This window comes from Scardinius erythrophthalmus (assembly GCF_964197995.2).
Source record: "Scardinius erythrophthalmus genome assembly, chromosome: 16".
Lineage (NCBI taxonomy): Eukaryota > Metazoa > Chordata > Actinopteri > Cypriniformes > Leuciscidae > Scardinius > Scardinius erythrophthalmus.
In genome coordinates, this window is record NC_138236.1 from 4624305 (window position 1) to 4649485 (window position 25181).

General features: G+C 36.7%; 2 protein-coding genes across 5 annotated transcripts in view; both read left to right on the forward strand.

Moving 5' to 3' along the window:
- Positions 1–12509, forward strand: part of kif13a (kinesin family member 13A) — an 86107-nt gene extending 73598 nt beyond the window's left edge. Inside the window, exons 31-41 of one of the 3 annotated variants that reach the window (XM_081388787.1) lie at positions 735–859; positions 947–1123; positions 2313–2405; positions 2493–2645; positions 2736–2813; positions 2902–2952; positions 3032–3137; positions 3770–3921; positions 7501–7668; positions 9853–10786; positions 10884–12509. In XM_081388787.1, the coding sequence (XP_081244913.1) occupies positions 735–859; positions 947–1123; positions 2313–2405; positions 2493–2645; positions 2736–2813; positions 2902–2952; positions 3032–3137; positions 3770–3921; positions 7501–7668; positions 9853–10786; positions 10884–11017 (2171 nt within the window). In that variant the 3' untranslated portion in view covers positions 11018–12509. Of the gene's footprint in view, positions 1–734; positions 860–946; positions 1124–2312; positions 2406–2492; positions 2646–2735; positions 2814–2901; positions 2953–3031; positions 3144–3769; positions 3922–7500; positions 7669–9852; positions 10787–10883 lie in introns of all 3 variants that reach the window. The other 2 variants (XM_081388788.1, XM_081388789.1) reach the window with 2 other exon arrangements.
- A 984-nt stretch (positions 12510–13493) lies between these two features.
- On the forward strand, positions 13494–24306 carry rbm24b (RNA binding motif protein 24b). Of its 2 annotated transcripts, XM_081388790.1 has the most exons (5): positions 13494–13939; positions 14520–14643; positions 15016–15070; positions 15974–16033; positions 22410–24306. In XM_081388790.1, exons 1-5 carry the CDS (start codon positions 13772–13774, stop codon positions 22747–22749), a joined length of 747 nt encoding a protein of 248 aa, XP_081244916.1. In that variant the 5' UTR covers positions 13494–13771; the 3' UTR covers positions 22750–24306. The 2 variants fall into 2 exon arrangements, with proteins under 2 accessions (XP_081244916.1, XP_081244917.1); XM_081388791.1 differs by lacking the exon at positions 15974–16033 and having other exon boundaries at positions 13538–13939.
- Positions 24307–25181: the final 875 nt, after the last annotated feature.

Sequence of the window (25181 nt, forward strand, 5' to 3'; positions counted from 1 at the left end):
CAATCTGATCCAGATAGGAACTTTTCAGGATCACCAAATCCTGTTTACTAGAGCCTTAAATGGAACCAACAGTGTAGCCTACTGGCTTAGCAAAGAACAACAGTTGGCAAAATACCGGTGGCCACAAATAACCATTGTTTATTTTAATTTAAGAAACAGAAACACTGTAATAAACAGAAACATTTTACTTTCCTTATTTTGTTATAATGTTAAATTGCAGATTTTGTTGTTTTACCATATCTCATTAGATGTGACATGCTTCATATATGCTTCAAATATGAAGAAATGTATATATCATCAGTAAACATTGATTTTGTGATCATTCACTTAAAAAAAAAACCTCTCTGGTTTTATTTGGTTTGAAAAATCACAACTGAATCCACCCTTCTGATGGGATCAGGATAATCCTGTTTTTTTGGATCAAATAGATCCCAAACCGAGTTCAAAGTTCTGAAAAACCCAAAGGGCAGGTTTGATCCAGATCAAATTTAAGATCGGATTACATGATCTGATCTTAGTTCAGAATCCCTCTTTTGCTTTTGAAAAACCCATTTCCAAGATTTGATCCAATCCGTGATCCGAAATCCCACTGGATTACTTTTGAAAAACTGGGCCCAGGGTTTAAGAGCTCAAGGTTTTGCTGATTTGCATGCCCCTGTTAGATCAATAATTTAGACTTGTAAAGGAGACGTTTCTGTGTGATTGTTTTTTAAGCTGTCTTGTCTGTTTTGCAGCTGATAACCTGACAGTAAATGATCAGCTGACGTGTCCTCACGCTGCCGGCGTAAACTCAATTCTTCCCAAAGAGCACGGCAGCCCGTTCTTCTACCTTCCCATCATCAGACACAGCGATGATGAGGTAACACAAATTATGGGAAATAACATAATAATGACTCAAGTCTATTGTATATTCTGATTTCTCATACGTACGCATGATTACTCGCAGGTGTCGGCTGTGTGTTCCTGGGATTCATCCATCCACGACTCCATCCACCTGAACCGGATCACGGTGCCGAACGAACGGATCTACCTGATCGTGAAAGCCACGGTGCAGCTCAGTCATCCGGCCTCCATGGAGCTGGTCCTCCGCAAGAGAATCGCAGTCAACATCTACAACAAACAGGTCTGGAAAACAGTCAAACAGCTTGTGTACGGTAATGCCAGCGTGATTGTTTCTTAAAAACATCTTCCTGGTCGAATTGTGCATTGATTCTACATTTACATTTACGTTTACATTTACAATCAGTTCTCAAGGAATAAAATCAAGTTCCGTCTACATTTTCTTTTTTGGCATTTGTTTTATTGCACTCAAAAACGTTACATTACTGAAGGAAAATGGGTTATAAACCTGTTTTACATTGACTTTAAATAGTACTGCTATTTAAGATACCGCTTTATCCATTAAATTCAATTTCTTGTAATGTGTAGGTTTAAAATTATTTATTTATGATTTATTAGAAAAAAAAAATTTAATGGTAGTAGATTTACTGTTTAAGATTTAAAGAGTATGAATATGTATGCTTAATAAGTTATGTTAATGTTAATGAAACAGGAATTGTGATCCTGGATTTATCCAGTATTTAGATTTCTGTTCTGGAAATGAATGAAAATGAGTGCATATTTAATTAGATATGCCTAAATTGCATATTTAAACATAACATTTCAGAAAACTTCCAGATTCTCATGACTGTAATGCATTCAGACATTCTCATCATTAGATTAACTTTACTGTAATAGTCATTTATTTTTATTATAACATTTATTTTATTCATTCAAATTAACATAAAATATAATAATATGCTATAAATGTACCATTGTACCAGATAAATGTACCATAAAGTATTTTTGCTATTATTATTGACTGTACTTCTTTCATTTAAGCAAATTAAAACTATTCCATATATTAATGTTAATCTAAAGAAATTATCCACACACACACACACACACACACACACACACACACACACACACACACACACACACACACACACACATATCTGTATATATGTTTGTTTGTTTGTGTGTGTGTGTGTGTGTGTGTGTGTGTGTGTGTGTGTGTGTGTGTGTGTGTGTGTGTGTGTGTGTGTGTGTGTGTGTGTGTTTGTGTGTGTGTGTGTGTGTATGTGTGTGTGTGTGTGTGTGTGTGTGTGTGTGTGTGTGTGTGTGTGTGTGTGTGTGTGTGTGTGTGTGTGTGTGTGTGTGTGTGGATACATATATAGCCATTTTTGTTTAAGTTTATTGAGCTGTAAGTACATGTATGATTAGCATGTAAATGTTAATAATGTAAATATATGACTATATATGTCTTGTAGAGTTTCACTCAGAGTCTGAAGAGACGGATGTCTTTGAAGAACGTTCTCTACTCATGTGGAGTGACGTATGAGATCGTGTCTAACATTCCAAAGGTACAAATTCACATTATTTTCTCTTCATATTCTACTTTCTGAATGCACCAAGCACACACATACACACACATGTGTGTTTGTGAACAGGCGTCCGAAGAGCCGGAGGAGCGCGAGACTCTGGCCTTGATGGCAGCGCGAGGAGAGAGCGAGGAGACTCTTGACGGAGAGACGTACATTGAGAAATACACCCGAGGAGTGCTGGAGGTGGACAATATTCTGTGTCTGGAGAGACTCCGGCAGGTACGGCTTCACTTTCAGCAAGATTTCGTCTTGCTAGCTGCTGGTTTCATGCATCTGGAGTGTTTAGCGTGTGTTTATGTGCTCGTTCAGGCCGTGACGGTGAAGGAAGCTCTCTCTGTTAAAGGCAGACACATACGGCGCAGTCTCAGCACGCCAAACGTCCAGCACGTAAGACCCGATCTACTCTCTGCTTATGTATAAACACTCTTCAATGTGTGACAGGACTTAAACAAATCTGTAATATATATTTGTTTAGACCTCTTGTTGTAAATCAGATGGGACAGGATGTGAGGATGAAGACATGAAGGTTAGTGAATACTTAGTAAGTTCACAGACCGTGTGTTGCTGTCAGTGTCTCTGTCTGAGCTTCGACTCCCTCTCCACAGGCTCACTGTGACGGTCACGTGGACGTCAGTGAATCCAACCTGCATGAAGCCTCACTCAACAGTCCTCTCTCTAAAGAAACGCCTGTTAAAAACAAAGAGAATCATGGTAAATGTATGTGTAATGGTGAACTTTTCTTTCACCTGGGATGATATGAAAGACAAAAAATGTTTTTAAGCAAGCATTCTAGTCTTAAAAAAACTTTACTGTAGTTAAAAATATTAAATTGTTGAATATTATTACTAAATAATTTAATATTATGAATTAAATCATTCATATATATATATATATATATATATATATTAGGGCTGTCAAATTGATTAATCGCGATTGATCGCATCTAACATAAACATTTGTTTATATATGTACTGTGTTGTGTTTATATATACTGTATGTGTGAGCATAATATAAATGTATAGTATATGTGTGTATGTATATGTACACGCATATTATATAAACACAAACTTTTTATGCAATTTGACAGCATTAATATAAATATACTATGTAACTTTTCAAGACTTATAAAAAATATATATAATTGAGCACAAATTATGATATTATTAATTACAATAATCTTAAATTATATTGTATATTTTTTATTAACATTTTATTTTTAAGAGGGTTGGAATGCTAAATTTCCCATAATTTCTCCATTATAGGCTTGTCATCCTCTTTGACCTTTTGACTTTTTCTTTGGAGGAGATTTAATCAGCCTCATTTCATGCTAACGTTCTCCTCAGGGTCGGTGCCAGAGAGTCCGACGTTCTTTAACTCGAGTCCGTTTAAAGTTCTGTCGCCTCAACCGCCCAAGTTCCTCAAATCTCTCATGCCAGTGAAGGAGGAGAACAAAGTCAAGCGTTCTCTGGAGTCGCGGCCACTTCTGGGACAGGAGGTGACACACACACATACACATACTCATACACATACACATACACTTACACTTATACTTAGACTTACACATACACACACACACACATACACACACACACAGACACACACACACACACACACACATACACACACACACACACACACACACACTTACACATACACATACACATACACATACACATACACACACACATGATGCTTCACTCTCATTATGTGTCTCATTCTCACTCATGTTGTGCTTCCACCCGTCACATTCTCTTTTCATTATATTTTATGACCTGACTGATTCCAGGCTCTAATGCCTTTTTAAAAGAGTTTCTAATGGCCTTTTTACACCTGGCTGATAGCTCTCGATTTGTTAAAACGGTTTAATTTACTCTCAGCCACGTCAATGTGTCTCAGCAAAACGAATATAAATCTGATCTTCAATTCCCACACTATATGCCAACTCAATGGAGTTCACATCAAGGAAAGCAACAGATATGAGCTGCATTTTATTTATCATCGGCTAATATAAATGTCAAAGACCGCAATAGGAGAAAGAGCATCAGATGTGTAAAGGAGTTGAAACAGTGCCAGGAATTCCTCCGTCACACACACAAGATCTGCTACAAGAAGACCGAACTGTAATGGGCAAATTAGCTCCTAAAAACAGGTATGCTGAGCATTCTGTCCTTTTTAGGGTTGCATCTTGAGACATCATGTCCTGTTTTTGGTTCGTTTACATGTCTTTGGTCCGTGTTGCGTTCATATTTCAGTCGAACCGCACCAGAGTTCATTTGAAAGTAAAACGAGACCCATGTTTTCAGGGTCTCTGTCGTCTTGTTTGGTGTCACCAGGATTCAGATGGCAGCGTTCACACTTATTCAAATAAACCGCACTAACAGAGCAATCGCAATGGTGTTTGTTTTAATCAAACCAAAATCATAATAATAATAATTCATTACATTTATATCAAGATCAAAGACCGCAATAGGAAAGAGAGAGCTGCATCAGCACTGGTAATTCATGATTGGTAAATGATAATTTGCCGGCTTGCGCAAACTGCCACAAACGAAACAGAAAATTTGCCGTTGCATCCTGAAGCTCAACACACAATCATCTTCATTAGACACAGTGAGACTAAATTATCATTTACCAATCATGAATTACCAGTGCTGATGCAGCTCTCTCTTTCCTATTGCGGTCTTTGATCTTGATAGTAGCTGATGATAAGAAAGATGCAGCTCACATCTGTGGCTTTTGTTGACATGAGCCTCTGATCTGCAGGAATTGAAGATTAGATTTATACTCGTTTTGCGGAAACACAATTATGTGGCCAAGTATAACTGGAACATGCATGAAGCTTCAGCCAGGATCCAAAATTAACACAAAATTAAGTTCCAAATGTGAGTAAAAGAGTTATTCACTAATTGGCTGAGAATTTAATTACTGTCTGCTGAGAATTAACCACCCAAATGAAAATACGAGAAACACAAGTATATTATTTCAATAAAAATATATATTTTTATTCAGTGAGGAAAATGTATTGCTTGTGAATTCTCTTAATTCGTCCCCTATTAGATGGTGTGGAAGTTCATTTTTGGACCCTGTACCCAGCATGCCTCAGTCCCTCAAGCCTGTTCATTTATTCAATGTATTCAGACTGACCTGTACATGATACTGTACCTATTAACCAGCAGAATGAGTTTAAAGCAATAGTTCACATAAAAATGTAAATTCACTTTGTCTTTATGTACTTTCCCTCATGTCATTCCAATTATTTACTTTTCCAAATGAAACACAAAAATAGATGCTGCTCTTCCATGCAAGAAAAGTGTACAGCGATGGATACCAGTGTTATTTTAATATTATTTAGAGTTATAAATTAGTTATTATATTAATAATTAGCTTTTGTTTTTATATTTTCAGTTGACGTTTAAATTTTTGTCTAATTTTTCTAAATTTTGTAATGTGTTTTTGTCATTTTTATAATTTTTTTAACCCTTTTACACATAAGTTTAAAATATTCTAGCTGAGTCCCCAGCATGAGTTTTTTAAGGCGACTGTTATAATTAGAAAATGTAACATTATTTCCATGGCAACGCCTCATTCTTGTCACTTGACACACCGCAGCCACATTAGCGCTGGATGACTGATCTATGGCTTTTATTTAATTTTAAATGTTCTATTCAAAATACTCACAAACTTGAAAACTATATTATAAAATATCAGGTATATAAATGTAAGTGAATGTGTTGAACTTGAAACACATTATAATGGTCATGTTAGTTGATCTATAACGCAACTAAAACACGTCATCAAATTATATTTGAAAGGATTGTTATTGCCGTTTACATAGACATCATTGTATATTTTACAAACTATAAATGTGTTTTTCTTTTTTCTAGTACTTGTGTGTATTCAAATGTCTGAAATCTAAAATTAAACATATGATTGAAAACACTGAATAGTTGCTATATGATATAGCGCTGAATGCAAAAGCACATTTTAATTTAGCAGTTGATCACATGACCCACTTAACGTTGTAATCACACCGGAGTGTGATCGGCTGCGTCCGAAATCACATATTCTTGAGCAGGTACTTATTTGAATAGGTAATTCACGACCACTAAAAAAGTATGTTCTGTCTAGTATTAATATGTGTAGCATGAATGTAATCCATTCGCCATGTTGCCCTTATCACATGATCTACCAGCGTCGTGATGAAAGTTCAAGTGTTAATTTTTTCGAAATAAGTTTGGTTTTAGTTATTTGATGCTATAAAAACAGGAGTGTGACGTCATGATTGACAGCTGAGATTGACAGCTTCTCTGAGTGAAGTAATCACGGAGGCACCAATTGACTTTTTCGGGGAGGAGATAGATGGGAGCTTTAACTTTAATTTCTACATTTCCATAACTGTTTATTTCACACCGACATAATGAGTTGTTCTGCAGTAATCTCTACTAACCGATAACGAATGATGTAATCGGCAACAACTGTTTCTGGGATATTTTGGCTTCATTTTTCTACAGCTGAAGGAAGTGGAGACACGTTATCCATCTTTTTCTACAGTCTTTGGCCTAGAGTGATCACTCCGGTGTGATCGTATGCTTCAAAGGGGTTTATTTTTTATTTTATTTTTTCAGTTTATGTTAATTTTTGTACTTAACTTAAACTAAACGAAAATATGAAATGTTGCCTTGGCATCTAACTGAAAGTTTTCATCTAATATTTATTTTATTTTTATTTTATTGCAGCTTTATTTAAATAATAGGTTTAATTAACAATAATAATAACCCTGATTTATACTGACATAAAAGTGTCACTCGTCTATGACTCGTGTGATATTTAAGCCACAATCCACTAGCAATGTGTGGAAAAGAGCAGCTCTGACATAATACAAAACATCTGATTTTTTCATCTGAAAAAAAAAGAAAAAAAAAGCTTTTGTGTGAACTATTCCTTTACTACTCCTGATTCTACGGCTGATGTCCTCATCCAGTGCATGTGCTTAGGTGTCTAACTCAACAGCCTGTGTGAGTGTTCGCTGTGCTGCATGGCCTGTGTGAAGTGTGCTATTGTCACCTGATTGCAGAGCATGCGTTGGTTTGTGGAGAGCAGCGTGTCGGGCCTCACCGGCCCCTGGTCCAGACCCAGGGCTCAGAGCGAGGGCCACAGCAGCAGTGACATCATCTGCAGCAGGGCCAATCACAGACAGCCCAGACTCAGCACTGATCTCACTCACACACTGCCACACGCTGCTGTAAGTGAACACACGCATAACCAGTCTGATGCATGTCACTACCTGGACTTGCGTGCACACGCATACTAATTAATACTACTAGCCAGGGCCCTGTTAAAACACAGGAATACTCTGGGATTTTTACAACATCTGTGGTGTGCCGTCAAAGGCCACAGAAAATCATCTTTAGCCCGCATATTATATAACAGTCAATAACAAATGTCCAAGACAATGAAAAGCAAAACCTTTTTTTTTTTTGTATTTTGGTGTCTTATATTTTTTTAATTTCAAACATTTTTCAAGCTAATTTGTTAATATGCTAAGCATAATTTAATTAAAAATATATAATTGTATATAATTATTACCTATATAATATATATTTAAATTAACGATATATATAACTTCAAACTTATTTTTGCATAATTATTGCACTTATTGACAAGTAATTGACGGAATCCCACATATGCAGAACCTTAATATTTCCCTTAAATAATTGATTTTCTTGCTTAATATTTTAGTCTCATTGTCAAATTCTAAACATTCTTAAATCAAAATACATTTACTTGAGAAGCAAAAATCACTTTGGATATTAAGTCTTATTTCCTGAAAAATGTATCAGTATCAAGTGAGTTTCAGCTTAAAACAAGCACAAATATCTGCCAATGGGGTAAGAAAAATAAACTTAATTCAAAGGTTAACAAGATTATTTTTCTTACCTTATTGGCAGATATTTTTCTTAAACTCACTTAATTTAGATTTTTCTGAAAATATGTCAATTTTCTTCTCAAGTAAATGTATCTTGATTTAAGAATGCTATGATATTTGTACTGGAAAAAAAAGACTGAGTAAGAACATATTTTTAGCAGTATATTAACCTGAACTGAACATGAACATGTATAACACAACTTGAAACTGAGAAACAGGGCCTGTCTTGAACTCTCAAACTTCCTAAGCTCTCAGAACCAAATTCATTACATCATTACATGCATCCAGGAAGGTTGGATTTCTGCATTGCATCCTTTTAAAACGGTTTCTGTTTGAGTGAAGCTTATGATGCTGCCGCCTCATTGTCATCATTATCATCTCAGCATTATTTGCATCTCATTGAGTGTGTGCATGAATCCCTCAGCTTGTGTTTAACTCACTGACTGCAGCACTTCACATATCACATTGCTAGTTACAAAGTAAATAAACTCTGTTTACACCGTGTCTACACCAGATGTGAACAGTGTGCACTGACAAAACAAGATCAGTCCTTTTATAGTCAACAGAGTTGTCTACACTACTTGTATGTGGGTGTGTTAGGGGACGAACGACTTCTGTTTTTTTTTAAGTCGACATTTATGTGATTAAAGTTTGAGTTGATGTTGACTAGTCGCTGATGATTTCATTAATGAACACATAAGCCTGAACCCCAAGCTGAGACTGAGACATATATGGCATATGACAGCGCTGCCCACAAGGCTATTGCTCCTACATAACAGCTTATTTTTATCAGTTCTTTTGTCTTTGGGTCGTTATATTTCTCACAGATTTCTGCTCATTCTAAATCAGATTCAGATAAAGTAGCACAGTAAAGATTATATTTATATGAATGCATTAGTGAGAGAGTGATTGCGTGTGAATTGCACCTGGCAGCGTCTCTACTAATAGTGAAGCTGTGGGTTTTAGTTGATATGAAATATTTGTTAAAATTGTTCAGTTTCTAAGCTATTTTATTAATAAATCACATTACAGTGTTGACAATACATTTCTGCACTACTGAATGTTTATGTGCTCGCGATCTGCACGTGATGTGCGAGCGACTGTCTGGAAGTGTGTGCGCTATAATGCAGCAGCGCATTAGTTTAGAACAGCGATTAACTTACACATACAATAAGGTGTTTAAAACGTGCATTCACCCAATCAATTTTTAGCATCCATAAGGTAGAATCAAAAATGTGGGAGCGCTCTCAGAGTATGCATTTATTTATGTCTTTGGAAACGAAGCGTAAAAATTGGACTTCAAAGATTTATTATCCTGTTGCGCCCTCTGTTGGCCATGATCAGCGACTAGTCATCAAGTGTAGATCCAGTGTTGTAGACACAAAGTCGTAATATAGAAAGTAGCTAATGTGCTTCAGGGTTTCATCACAAGGGGGCAGTAGCGTCCCTCCTGATCACTTTTCTGTTTGGTTTCATGTCTGTTCATTGATGATTTGTCAGGATTCAGAGGAGGAGGATCCCAACATGGATTCAGCCTTCACCCATTCTAGTATTCCAGGTCTCGGGTCTCTGGAACTCCAAAACTTCAAGCCTTACATCCCAGAGAAGTTTGCGAACTTTGAGGTGTACAACGCCAGTCTTGAGACCCAGGGGGGGACTGTATGCGTGCAGGGGGAGTTGGCGCCTGGGATCGGGGTGCTATCGGGAACACGGGTTGCGGATAAAGAAGTGTCCCGTAGTCCCACGGTCAGCAGCTGCACAAGCGGCTATTTCTCCCATAGTGCCTCAAATGCCACGCTGTCCGATGTGCTCTTCAGCGGCAGCGAAAGTTGCGACCAGCTCAACAACAGAGAAGCCGCAGACCCTCAGGAGCACGGAAGAGGGTTGCATCCTTCCAGAAGTGCCTTGGGAACCGAGACCGTTCCCTCACTATCATCCTATCCAGCCCAGGCCGTTCCCACTCAGCACTGTTCCCGTCTCTGCACCGACCAGGACTGTTCCCCTTCGCTTCCCCACAAATGCATCCTGAGCGTCAGCCAAGAGTTCACAGACTTTAAGGGTGCAGATGAAGGTTTAGGGGTAGACGACCTCTGTAACTTTAGTTTGAAGGCAGAATCAATTCCCCCAGCCAAAACGCAAGACGTGGATCATCCGTCCCAGTGCCATCTCCACAATGGAAAAGAGTCTCCCAGTGTCCCTGCACCTCACGCCAACCCAGAGCGGGAAGAATCTCGAGGACTTGAGTTCTTCGAGGATGCAGAGCTCTCGGTGGACTCCAGTGAGGACGAGAACACGCCAGTTGCTCAGTTGCCAGACTGGATGGCCCCCGGTGAGCAAGTGTGGGTGGGCAAACGCAGTGGGATGGTGCATTATGTTGGAGGGGTGGAGTTTGCCAAAGGCATCTGGGTTGGAGTGGAGTTGGACCTTGCTGTAGGTAAGTGAAATTACTCTCAAGTCAAGATCCTTGTAACCTTGAATTGAATCTCAACTCAAAATCCTTTTAAGCTTAGACCTTTCTCATCCTTCCAAAGGCAAGCACAACGGTACGGTCCAGGGAAGGGTGTATTTCCGGTGTGCCACAGGTCATGGCGTCTTCGTGAAGCCATCCTGTTTGACTCGAGGGCCTCAGTCCATAGACACCGAACCTCAATCTGTGCTCCAGTAGGGGCAGGACATTGACCCAATAGTTGGTAGACGATCTCTTCGACACCAGCACCAGCAACCGCTTGGACAAACCGAGTGCTAACAGAATCCATCCTTCTGATTTGTTTGTCACATCAGAGATTTATTGATTCCTCTTATTCCGTGGCAATAAACACTACCTGTGTGTGTTGTGCTGAAGTTATAGGCTTATTTCAGTATCATCTTTGAATGTCGAGAGTTGCACAGTTGCACAAACACGTTTTATATATCATGTTAGCTTTGATATAGCTGAAATACTAATTTCCATCTTCATTAATTCTTCACCACTTCTTATATGACTAAATGTATTAATCAAACAATGCCTAACAAAAAAAAAATACTTTGAGTGAGTTTGAGATTTGGATGTCTGTTCTAGGTAAGAATGTACTACTGTTTATGAACATTTTTGTTTGTTTGATTATATCAGGTATTACCAAAGACATAGCCTTTCAAATCTGCTGTGCAAACTTACTTTGGCAACATGTGTTTTATGCTTGTATTTGTTCGACCGATTTATGCTAATATGTTAAGTGCCATTTTTCTGGTTAGAAGACCACGTGCCCATCGGATATTCAAAAATGTGGTTGATTTTTTTGAGTTTAATGGTATTTTGAACGGACGCCAAGCCTGTCGCTCGTACTCTGTTGTGTAATTGGCTTGTTGAGTACTGTAACTGTTGAAGGACTGCCAATATTTCTATTAACAAAGCTGTCTGAACGCTTGCACTGGAGTAACTTATCCTGGATGCACATTAAGTTACATAATGCACGAATTTTTACGCATTCTCAGATACTGATATGACGCTTCTCAGGAGGTTGACAGAAGTGACTAACTCTTGTTGTCACCTGATGCGGAGAGCACCTTGTTTTCTTTATCAGACCCTTGCCGGTATTATTGCAGAATGGCGATAATCTGATCTGCTTTGTATCGGCTATAGACCAGAAATGCCCTAAAGTACTGACACAAGCCCCACATGAACGGGGACTTTTTAGATAATCGACTTCTAGGTTTACCCGCCTAATAATGAAGCTTTCGAGCATTTAAATCCATGTGTGTTTGACTGTCAAGAAAGATTTTATTAGTTTGTGATACTAAAGCCAATATTAATGTTTTTTTTATAGGTATAAATGGGAGACGGGCAACATCGGGGAATGGGACATAGCCTGAATAATGCTTGTATGTTTAGTGCCATGACCAGTACTGTTATTATTGCTCTGTTTTACCTAAAGAACTGTGGATCTCATAAGAAGTGAATACTATTGCTGTCATTGGAGACGGTTAAATAAAAACCCAAGACCTTACTTAAAAGAAAACAAAGCTGCTCTCCTTGACAAGGAGCTGTACATAAAATGTATGAACATAGTATTTACAATATTATAAAATGTACAGAATTGTATTTATATTGTATCTCTGCAGATGCTGGTACAAAAATGTTGTAGATTACAGAACGTTTACAAATGCTTGTTTTTTGTGTGTTCTTCCTTTGCATGACATATTATTGGTTGTTTTTTATTTGATTTGAGAGGTTTGCTCATCTGAACTATAAATTTAAACACATTTTATAGCAAAATATAGCAACCAATGTTTCTCCGCCTTTGTTGCTGTATTTTGTGAAATTTGAAATCCAAAACCTCAACGCCTACAATTATTTACTGATTATCTTGTATTTTTTACACCTTTAATCTTCAACCAAAATTTAGTTTCACCAGAAAGAAAAAATGACATTGTAACTTAGCAAAACTAAATTCAGAACATTAAGGTTTAGACCCTTGCAACGCAATCACACAATATTTAAAAGACAAACAAATTATCTTAAATTAATGAATGTATAATTTGTTGAAGTACAGTAAATGCTACCACGGTGTGTATTTCGGCAAGAGTATTGTTGTACTAATTCTTGTGTTTGGCTGGCTGATTTGATCTCTTCTTCACAAGAATTAGGTTGTGTAACTGAGTCTGAACTTTGACCTGCATTATCATGTTAAGTTCCTGGGTCACTAGGTCACTGTGTCAGATTGAAGCAGGGAACATCTGCAATAGAATCTCTGAATACTGTAAAGGACATCACTGGAATACAACACACATTTATGCATTTGCCAGATGCTCTTATCTAAAGGAGCTCACACTATATTTGGGGAATTAAACCCATGGCCTACATACTAACTACAAAGTTACCTCTAATGTTTTAGCACCGAGCACAGAGAATAAAAATAGCATACATGCTGACAATATGTTTGTTTGTTGATTGGTACACCCTTCCTTCAAATCATTATTAAAGCGGGACAAAGCATTACATGATTGCTGCAGTTAAAATAAGATCATTTGGACTGGCAACAGGCACTAAAAATATTCTGAAATTTAAACTACAAAATCATTAGTCACATGAAAGTGAGTAAGCAAGAAAGTCACCTCAGTCAGGGAACAGGAGAGATTCCTTAATAGTGGGCGTGGTTAATGTTGATCGTGGGCGGGGTGAAAGTGTTAATGGGCGGAGTCTGTCCGCGTGTGAGTGAGAGCCACCAAAACCATATGGCATGTTAAGTTCCCTCTCCTGACAGACGCACTTGTTTGCTGTGGTTTATTCTACCTCGTATCAAATCACTTGCGCTGTCACATACCTCTGTTACTGCTACCTTCCAAGAATACGAGTCGTTATTTATTTAACCAGTCGTAGTGAAACTTTTGCACTGTTTGTTTGTTTCGCTGAACTGCGCGCGCCCCGTCGTGACTCGTGAGGATGCACAGCTCTCAGAAGGACACCACATACACCAAGATCTTCGTCGGAGGTCTTCCCTATCACACCACCGACTCCAGCCTCAGAAAATACTTTGAAGTGTTTGGAGAAATCGAGGAAGCTGTTGTCATTACTGACAGACAAACTGGAAAATCCAGAGGCTATGGTTTTGTAAGTCGTATGTCTGTCTGTCTAGATTTACTTGCAGTCATTGTTTGGTGTAATTCATTACTAAGTTAATTACTGTAATTTAATTACTTTTCCTTTGAAAAAGTAAAGTAAGGGATTACTTATTAATGTTTCTGTAATTTAATTACACTTCTGAAATTGCATTAGATACTGTATAGAACAATTCTATATAAAAACAACATCAAAATGTAATGATAAAATTTACGTTTTTAATGTAACCATCTCCCTTTAAATACTAAAAAAGTTTTATATTATATATTTGAAAGAATTAAAAGAGTAGTTTCATGTCTGTCCTTGTATTGTTCAACTGGTCGAGATTGATATGGGATTTAGAAAGTGAATAGTAATGCAGTACTTTTTAGAGAGTGCTGTAATCTAATTACTCTGTTGAAGATGTAATTAGTAGCTAGTAATTAATTACTTTTTTTTTTTTTAGAGAGAAACTTGCCCAACACTGCTTGCAGTCACTTGTAATATTAAACTCTCAACACGTCCCATACACATTGAACATCATTGAAAACGCTGCATGTATCTGTGTGTTCCTCTTTTCATGTGTGTGTAGGTGACGATGGCTGATCGAGCTGCAGCAGAACGAGCCTGTAAGGACCCAAACCCCATCATAGACGGTAGAAAAGCCAACGTTAACCTGGCGTACCTGGGGGCCAAGCCACGGATCATGCAGCCAGGTAAGAGGGTGAGCCGAAGCTTCACGCTGTTGGCGGATTAATGCAGAGTATCAGAAACCATGCAATAAAGACAAGCTGCATGGCACAGAGCATCACACTGGGGTTTCTAAATACGAAAAATCCTTTGTGTAATCTGAGATTACATAGTGAATATAGTAATGCTTATATAATTGTCACAGTGTTATTTGTCAAATGCAATAAAGAAAAATACAAAATATTACTTGATACATATGATAACAATTTTGTAATCAAATTAATATGAATGTTCTTGAGGTTTTTTTTTTCCTTGTAGAATAAAGCTTATCTTAGTCATTGTATGTGTTTTTTTAGTATAACGTAGCATAAGTGCAATAAGGTTGTTTTTCTCTACAGGATTTTCATTTGGTGTCCCTCAGATACACCCCACATTTATCCAACGGCCTTATGGGTAAGTGTGACAAGACTATTGATGACTATATATTTTGTGCAGTTTGATTATTTTTAGGCCTTCTCTCATTTATCTACATTCTCTTATGTAAAAGTATGATATGGGAAAAGCAGCATTTTGTCATCTTATACAAATTTGTACCATTGACTTTCTTTAAAGGTGATGTGTGTGATATTTTTTTTTTCCTTTTTTTTCTTTTTTTCTTCTTTGCTTTTAAATGATTTCTTTTATCACACCTTAATAGTCACTCTAAGTAAATAGTTCATAGAATGATCTGTTTATTTGAGTGTCACGACACACCCAGCTTGAAGCCAACGTTCTCAGAACTTTGGCGTTTGACCAACAAGTTCATAGTTATGATTATTAACAATCAGAAAGTTATGACAGTAACGTTAATAGAACATTTGTTCAGAGTTACATGGTCTCAAAACATTAGTACAAAACTGTTATATACATTGTTCATAGAGAGTTTTTGTTCAAAAACATTTTAGTTGGACTTTCGTCTAACATTTTTAACAAATGTTACCACTTGTTTCAGATTCAAAAGTAACGTTAATGTGTGCAAAATTCTAAAATGGAATGTTCCCTTAACATTCGTATAACCAAGAAAAAAACTGGACATTGTGAAAGTTCAGGGAACATTCATGACTTAGCAAAACATTCTTAGAATACATTTTTGTTAGCTTGACCCAATAGCATTATTTATAGATGTCTGGAAAATATTTTTGCAATTCCATTTGGTGATACTCGAACATAACACGTCACCTTTAAAGATACATGTGTGATGATCAACAATATCATATTCCTACATGTTGCAATATTCTGTGAAGTATAATTATGTTGATTTCTGTGCATTTTTGATGCATTCCTGTGCTATAAAATGTTGTTCTCCTTGTGCCATAGAGATAGTGAGGATGAGCATTCCCCATTACTGTATCCTCCCCCTTTCCGCCAGGTTATGAGGTGTGTGTGTGTGCTTTTTATCTTTGTGGTTGTTGTGTGGTTTTATTTGCACTGTTGTCAACTCCTGAAAAGTCTACGTCTGTCACTTCCTCTTTCCAGCGTGACTCAATGTAATGTGTCTCTCTCTGATCTGACAGGCTCTCTTTCGGTTAACGTAACCTAAGAGGTGAACGAGCTGAACAAAGTCAGAATTCATAAGCTCTACCAGTAGACTCAAACACGTACACTCTCAAATGGTGATTAGCTTGCATGGACGTTGTTGTTTTTTGGAGAGTAGCTTTTGTGTGCGTTTGGACCTGTCTGAAGTGGTTTTCATAGCTAAACCGTGTGCTTTTAATAGAAATGAGTGTATAGTAGGACGTGGGGATTCGGGGAGACGGTCGTATCTTTGTCTTGGGGTGCTGGGAACGCCTTTTTCCGTTTTCTTGATGATTGTGCACAGCTTGTTCTTACTGATTTTTTTATTCACTTGAACAGACGTTTCAGTGCTCTGTTGTTGAAGGGGTCAAAGTTTGTCTTTCTTGACTGGCGCACCCTCAAAACAACTCATGGCTTGCATGTTGCAGTGTATCTCATGTGCCTCCGTTCTTTTATATTACTAATGAATCGTTTGTCTTTTCCCCTGACTTTTCCCCTTACATTCACTTTTCCCTAAACCTCTTTGTGAAAAAAAAATAGAATTCTGTATTCATTCTGTATTGGCTAAGGCCAGAAGCATTAGCGCCATTTAGCGTTTCTTTCAAATAGTGTTTAACTGGACATTCAATTGATTTTAATAGAGTTCAAATCTAGATATTCTAATAAGCATAGAATGCACAACAAAAACAAATATTATCTTATACTTATTATTAAGTATATGGTAGTGGCCAAAAGTGATGTCCAGCCAAGGAAAGTCGACATCTTCACACTTTCTTTAAATATTATTAAAGATATTATAATCCTGTTGTGTTGTTGTGCTTGGAGTCAATCATTTTATTTGTGATAACACAATGAAACATGCCAAAACTGATTATGTTGTAGTCAATGTATGGTTTTTAAGATCAATATTTAAGATATTTAAAAAATATCGAATATTTTCTTCATATTTTGATGGTTTAATCAAATCTGTAGGGTTATTAAAAACAAATCTCCCCTCCGGACATCACTTTTGCCCACTACTTTATTTATAATTGACATTTCTTTCACTTCTTTCACTTTACTGCGCTGTGGAATTTCCTTCTCTGCAATGGATGTATGCGATACTGCCTTAAAAAGTAAATTACTGTGGTAACATTAAACATCAATACTTAAACCATTATTAAACCAGATATATTATTATTCAGCAGGTAGCTGCAACAAACATGCGTTTTGTCATTTTTATCTCTTGTAAACTGACTTTGACTACCTTAAAAAGCAATCGATACATAAAATGTATTATTGTTATTATTAAAGCAATCCTTAGAATGCAACACATATGTGACCCTGGACCACAAAACCAGTCATATGGGTAATTTTTTTTTTAAGATACGACAATATTAAGCTGAGATACAACTATTTGAAAATCTGGAATCTGAGGGTGCAAAAAAATCGAAACATTGAGAAAATCTCCTTTAAAGTTGTCCATTTATGTAGGCGATTGTGCTGCATTCACTCACAAAAATAAATGTTTTATATATTTACAGTAGGATATTTACAAAATATCTTCATGGAACATGATCTTTACTTAATATCCTAATGATTTTTGGCATAAAAGAAAAATCAATAATTTTGACCCATATAATGTATTGTTGGCTATTGCCACAAATATACCCGTGCGACTTATGACTGGTTTTGGGATCCAGGGACACATATGTTATGCATTTCGTTATGCATTTCAGAATGCAATAACGTGATGTAGTTTGCGTAGTTAAAAGTGTGTTCATGTATTCGTGTAAAGAATATTTGGGGCCTAAGAAACCACAGTATTCAACTGTATTGTACTACTGACCGATCCAGTACACAGTTGCTTCTGTCCTTCTAATCTAGGAAGATTCAGTCAGCTCGTACCGATCAAGGAGAACATGTATATCCCTCAGAGGACTGAACCAAAGAGAACAGCTGTACTTTAGTTGGGAACACAACGACATTCAGAGTGGCCACGAGACAACAGGTGTTCAGAGACACAAGATCCTGTGATTTACAAAGTGCCTTAAATTAGCCCTAACCCCTAGGCTAACCCCCGTAGTAAGAAAGTTGCCGGCGCAGCTTAGTAACAGGGGTATTTTTAACAACGACATGCTCGGAATTAGGTTGAGTTTTACACCACATTTATAATTATATGTTGTATTAAATCGCACCTAATCGAAATTTCACCATGCATACGAATCATTCAGTTCATTAACAGGAAAAGGGTTATATGTGCGGGATCAATTTACAATAAGGTTCCATTTGTTAACATGAACTAACAATAAAAATACTTCTAAAGCATTCATTGGTTAATTCGAACATTTCCTAATACTTAATGAAAATCGATAAAGTATCTGTTAATATAATTGAATGGACCTGAGCTGACATGAACTAACAATGAACAGTTGTATTTTGATTTAACTAACGTCAACTAAGATTAATTGACAAATGTATTGCTCATTGTTAGTTAATTTTAGTTAATCTAAAGTGACCTTATTATAAAATGTTACACTACATGCAAATCATGTAGTAAAATGAGTATCAGTAGAATTAAGTACATTGAAAGAACTTTTAAGACGTGGCCAGTCGTTACTGCATCTAATGGACCGTTTTGCCTTTACACACGTTATAGTGTGCAGTAATGCGTGTGTGTTCACAGGCCGCTGGTAATGAAGGGTTCAGGACTGGGTTAAAGTGTTGGGCCATGTGTTGCTGATAACGTTGCTCATGCTCTCGTTTTATGATGGCAAGGACAGCAGAAAATAGCCTCGCCACAGCCTGTCCTGTCACTCCAGGAGACTGACAGTAAGGAATGGTGTGTTAGAGACTCATCTATGGCCAGATTTAACATGAACACCTGTTGTTTTTGCATGCTTGCCGGTTAGGACTCATTTTAGCCATGGAAAAATAAAAATAAAATCTGCCCGGCAACATGGACGGGTCTTAAAGGTGATTTATTTTTGCAATTTGTCTAGTGCGGCTAGTGGCTCAGCCCTTCCGCTTTTAGGATTTATGACTTCAGGCATCTTTACACTGTTGAATTAAAGGGCAGTTAAGCAATTTTAGCCATTTAGATTAGCAGTGTGTACCAGACTTTACGCTGATTTGTTTTTCGTATGTGGAAAATGATTCACAGATGAAGAATGTTTCTGATTGCTAAAAAAAGCACTGGCCACTGTCCTGAAGCTAAGTGTGTATCCTTTGTAATGACAGCTGTGCACAAGAATCAACTTTTACGCATATACATTATTTACTTACTTAGTTTTTGCATTGTGACATTATTTGCGTTTTTAGTTTGTCAAAAAATATTTATTTGTTTATTTTCAAACATCATTGCTTGTTTCCACCTTAAAAAAAAATAAAAAAAGGTAATTGTGACTTTTTATCTTACAATTCAGAATTTTTTTTCTCACAAGTCTGAATTTTGCGAGATATAAACTCGCAATTGTGAGAAATAAACTAAGTCCTCATGGAATAAAAAAATTAAAATGGTAATTGTGACTATCTCACAATTTTGACTTTTTCTCAGAATCGTGAGATATAAACTCGAAATTATGAGTTATAAAGTCCGAATTGCGAGATATAAACTTGCAATTCTAGAGTAAAAGTTAGAATTATGACATAAAAAGTCACAATTACAATAATTTTATTTATTTTTTTCTGGTGGAAACAAGCTTCCATAGTATTTTCTGTGCTGCCTTTAATTTATAAGGATTTAAATAAAAAAAAATACTTTTAAAACAGTTCAATATATTGTGTAGTATTACAGTAACGTGAATCATTAAGAAAGGTGTGTGAATGCATTAATGCATAATTATGTTGAAAATAATGTCACTGTTGTAAAACAAAACATTTTCTTTATGTAAAATATGCCATTTTTTTATGTTTTGTTTTTCTTTTTTTATTGTGGTGAAATATATTTTACCTGTATACTTTATGCCATTTCAAATGCAACTTTTTTCCGCCTATGCAGTGTAAAGATGCTGAATACGCAGTTTAAAGGCATAGTTCACCCTCAAGTTGTTCCAAACCTGTGAGTTTAGTTCTTCTGCTGAACACAAAAGAAGATATTTTGGAGAATATGAGTAACCAAACAGTTGATGGATCCCATTGACTTCCATAGTATGGAAAAAATAAATAAAAAATACAATGGAAGTCAACTGTCTGGTTACACACATTTTCAAAGCATCTTCTTTTGTGTTGAGCAGAAGAAAGAAACTGGAATAGCTTGAGGGAGAGTAAATGATGGCAGGGTTTTTGGGTGAACTATCCCTTTAAGCAGAAGTAGGATATGTGTTAGATCTGGTGTTTCTCAGTGTGTTTAGCAGCAGATTTCCACTCTTCAAGCGTTGTGTTTGTGTGCAGTGGACGTGGTGATGTGTGAACGCACGCAAGTGTGTTTTGTTTTTCTTCTTTCGTGTGCGTGTGTGAGTTAACTGGATTTCTCTTCTTTCTTTTAAATATTGTTTGGTTTGACAGTAACATTGACCCTGTTTATGATTGCAGAATTGGTGTCGCTCTATTCTTTTAAGTTTTTTTTTTCTGCTGTGATATTGATCGATATGCTTTGATATCCATAGTCACTTTTACCCTGGCATTTTATTTGAGAGGCATTATTAGGGCGTGGACTCATGATTGAATGCTGAGTTTGCAAACGAAATGGGTTTGCCATGATAATTAATACAAGAGCATTTATTTGAATTCTCATTAAGAGCTAGAACGGTCAGCGCAGTGGACTCTTGGTAGCGGCAGCACTTTCTAATGACATGCATTTGTGATTCACCAATTAGGCCTCATTCATGAATTACAAGCAGAACATCTGTGTAAAACAGGCATAAATCTAAAACTATGGGCATGTTTGTCCCTGTAGACTTATAATAAACTCGAAATAAAAATAAACTCGCTTAGCATACTGTAGTGGCCAAATGTGATGTCTGGAGGGGATATTTGGTTTTAATGACCTTACAAGTTTGATTAAACCATCAAAATATGAGGAACATTTATGTGTTTTTTTTTTTTATATATATATATATTACATATGAGGGAAGAGCAAAACACTTGATTAAGGTATTTATCAGACAAAATTATTTGACAAAAAAGGCAAACTACAGCTACAGGTTTTATTTTACTACTCAAAAACAAAAACAAATCAGTTATTAATATTTCATTGGTTCTCTCTTGTTTTTGCATTTGTTAATAATTTCATCCCAGCCAAAAAAATATGTCTGCACAGTTTGGCATGTTTTATTGTGTTATCACAAATAAAACAATTGATTTCAAGCACAACTTTGCAATGTTATTACAAAAACCTTTAATAACAAATTTGAAATAATATTTGCAAAAAGGGTCAAGATGTCTGTTTTCCTAGGCCGGACATCACTTTAGTCCTCTACTCTCAAATCATCCTTCATTCTTTGATGGAAATGGACATTTTGAAATATGCTTTTGTATTATTAAGACTGATTCATAGCTTGCATTTTAAATGCAGTTCAATAATATTTTCACACTTTTTGCTTAATTTTACCTATGCAAACAGTATAGATCAGATGGATCAAATCAAAATATTGTTTTGTACTGTTTATCTTGATTTATATGTTTTCTTCATATGTCATTTTTGATCTGACATATGAAGAAAACATAATTTATTAAATGCAAATGATGGGAATGATAGCACAAATGCGCTAACCTTTATATAAAACATTTTCACAATACAATTTTGAAATGGTTTACTTTAGTCTTTGATAATAAAAATATAATATTTAATGACACATTTTCATGTTCTAAGACTGAGGGTCTGGAACCCTCGTGGTTATAACAATAAAAAAATAATATATAAAACAATAAATGAAGACTATAATTTAAGACCTTCATATAATATAGAAAGGGGAAATCTGTAGATACACCCTCTCATGTAAATTCTTGCAGTAAATTGAATGTGAAAATGAATGTAAAAAATGCTTTGATGAATGATTTACAGGCTTGTACTTCATTAATGAGGCCCATTGGTATTTTTAGCTCCGCAGTGAGTTTCAGTACATTAAAATACCTGAAAAGTTCATTGCATCTTCTAAAGTGAAATGATAGAATTACTGACAGCTGATCATTGACTCTTCCCAGCATGCTCTACTATTGTGGCAATCCTATTTCTTTGAATAACCCTTTAGTGCACTGTGCTGTTGAGGTGCAGCTTTTCTGGTTCCCAGTTTAATCCCAGCATCTCTCTGTCCCTCAGGATTCCTGCTCACTATGTGTACCCGCAGGCGTTCATGCAGCCGAGCGTGGTGATCCCGCACGTCCAGCAGTCGGCGGCGTCAGCAGCGGCCGCAGCCTCTCCGTACCTGGATTACACCGGCGCCGCGTACGCGCAGTACTCCGCCGCTGCCGCCACTGCCGCCGCCGCCGCCGCTTACGACCAGTACCCGTACGCTGCCTCGCCCGCCGCCGCGGGGTACGTCTCCGCGGCCGGCTACGGCTACGTCCAGCAGCCTCTCGCGTCTCCTGCGCCGGGGGCCACGGCGGCGGCCTTCGCTCAGTACCAGCCGCAGCAGCTCCAGACGGACCGCATGCAGTGACACCGACAGGACAACACCTGGTCCTCTGACCATTCGTGACTGTGCCACTTTTTACCGTGTCTGTCAGCCAAAGAAACTTTTTTTATTGTTCCGTTATTGTGATTTATTATGTTCTCGTCATTTTATTTGTAGTATTTAATATTTATTACGGAGAAGAACGCTGTAGGCTGTAGCTTGACAAACATGATGCTGTTCATTAACTCGAATCTAGTTTCTTTATGTACAAGTATTTAAGGAATATCATAGAATTTTCTCACCCTCATGTCACTAAAAAACCTGATAGCCTACCCTTACACAAAATAAGGGTCTCATTAGTTAATGCATTTTCTAAAATAAACTAACAATGAGCGATTCATTAATATGTGTTGATGTTAGTCAAATTCATTGTAAGTTCACATTGTGCATTAACTAATGGTAAAAATGTATTGGTAGATGTTGGAATTAACATTATATGTTAAAAAAATATTTTTCATTGTTAGTTCATGTTAAATAATGTAGTTATGAAACCTAATTGTTATAAGTGAGACTTTTTGGTTTGGCTATTTACACTCCAAAGTGGCCAAAAAGCACCATAAAACCATCATATTCATTCATTCATATTCAGAAATTAAACACTAACGGCGTGCAGATGCATGAACATAAAATCTTAAAAATTCATGCTTTTATTTCCCACAGAACTAAATTCTGACCAACATGAGGGTGAGTAAATCATGACAGAATGTATGTTTAGGTGAATTATGCCTTTACTGCATCACAGGCTGCAGGTGTCACCATTATTTGAGTCTCATCTCTATATATGTTGATGGATGCCTGATTATTTTCCTAAAAATTGCACCTTTGCATCTCACGATCTTGACCTCTGATAACCTCATGAGCCTGCATATGTGACTGTTGAAATGATTATTATGTATTTGGGTTAGGAAACAAGACAAAGTGCCTTAAAAGACAGACAACAGACAAGGAATAAAGGGTTTGACGTGTCTGCAGACAGTGTTCAGCAACTCTGTGCCTTACATCACATTCTGTTACTGATAGGAAATGTTTAGTTATACTTGCACATCTGTTGGGGTTATAGAAAAGGTCAATTTTATAATTAGAACTAAATATTCAAAAATAAAGGCAATGAGCACTACTGAAAGACTGTACACTGTATGTTTCAATATTAGTGGGCCTACTGATCACACTACTCTGGATTAATGTGCCTTATTATGGTTAATAAATGGAAGGGAATGTCATTGGATTTGTTGTTGCCTTTGTGTTATTTGTAACATTTATTTGTGGAATGTGGCGAAAGGAAATTATTGCAATCAAATGTGCAGCTACAGAATTGATGTCCAAGTATTTTTTGTATTAAAAGGCCATATCTAACAACACCAGTCCACTTGCAACAAAGTTTGCTTTTCTTTAAACAAGCTTTGCCATAGTCATCCTGTAAGTCATTATTTACACTTTGCGCTCTGTTAATAAAAATGTTGCAGTATCACACTGAATGAGTGACATTTGATAAAATGTGTATAAAAACAATTTAGATTATTTATTAAAAAGTATCTTGTCTCACTTATTTTCTGTGTATTTATTTTAGAAATCTTGTTATAATTATTAGTAATTTACAGCAACCTGAAATAGTAGGTAAATAATGTGTAAGCACATTGTGTTTTATAAGTAAAGACATTCGTTTTATTTTGAAGTTATTTCCTGCATTAAAAGTCTCTTTAGACTCTAGTATGATGCCTAAAAACTAGTTCTGTAGAACAGATTGTTTATGTAACCTTTTCTTGATGTAATAGAGTTTGTGTGTTCTGGTTCATCTATCTATCTGTCTATGTCTGTCTGTCTGTCTATACATACAGTGAGGAAAATAAGTATTTGAACACCCTGCTATTTTGCAAGTTCTCCCACTTGGAAATCATAGAGGGGTCTGAAATTGTCATCGTAGGTGCATGTCCACTGTGAGAGACAAAATCTAAAAAATAAAATCCAGAAATCACAATGTATGATTTTTTAACTATTTATTTGTATGATACAGCTGCAAATAAGTATTTGAACACCTGTCTATCGACCTGTTAGTCTGCCTTTAAAATGTCCACCTCCACTCCATTTATTATCCTAAATTAGATGAACCTCTTTGAGGTCGTTAGCTGCATAAAGACACCTGTCCACCCCATACAATCAGTAAGAATCTAACTACTAACATGGCCAAGACCAAAGAGCTGTCCAAAGACACTAGAGACAAAATTGTACACCTCCACAAGGCTGGAAAGGGCTACGGGGAAATTGCCAAGCAGCTTGGTGAAAAAAGGTCCACTGTTGGAGCAATTATTAGAAAATGGAAGAAGCTAAACATGACTGTCAATCTCTCTCAGACTGGGGCTCCAGGCAAGATCTCACCTCGTGGGGTCTCAATGATCCTAAGAAAGGTGAGAAATCAGCCC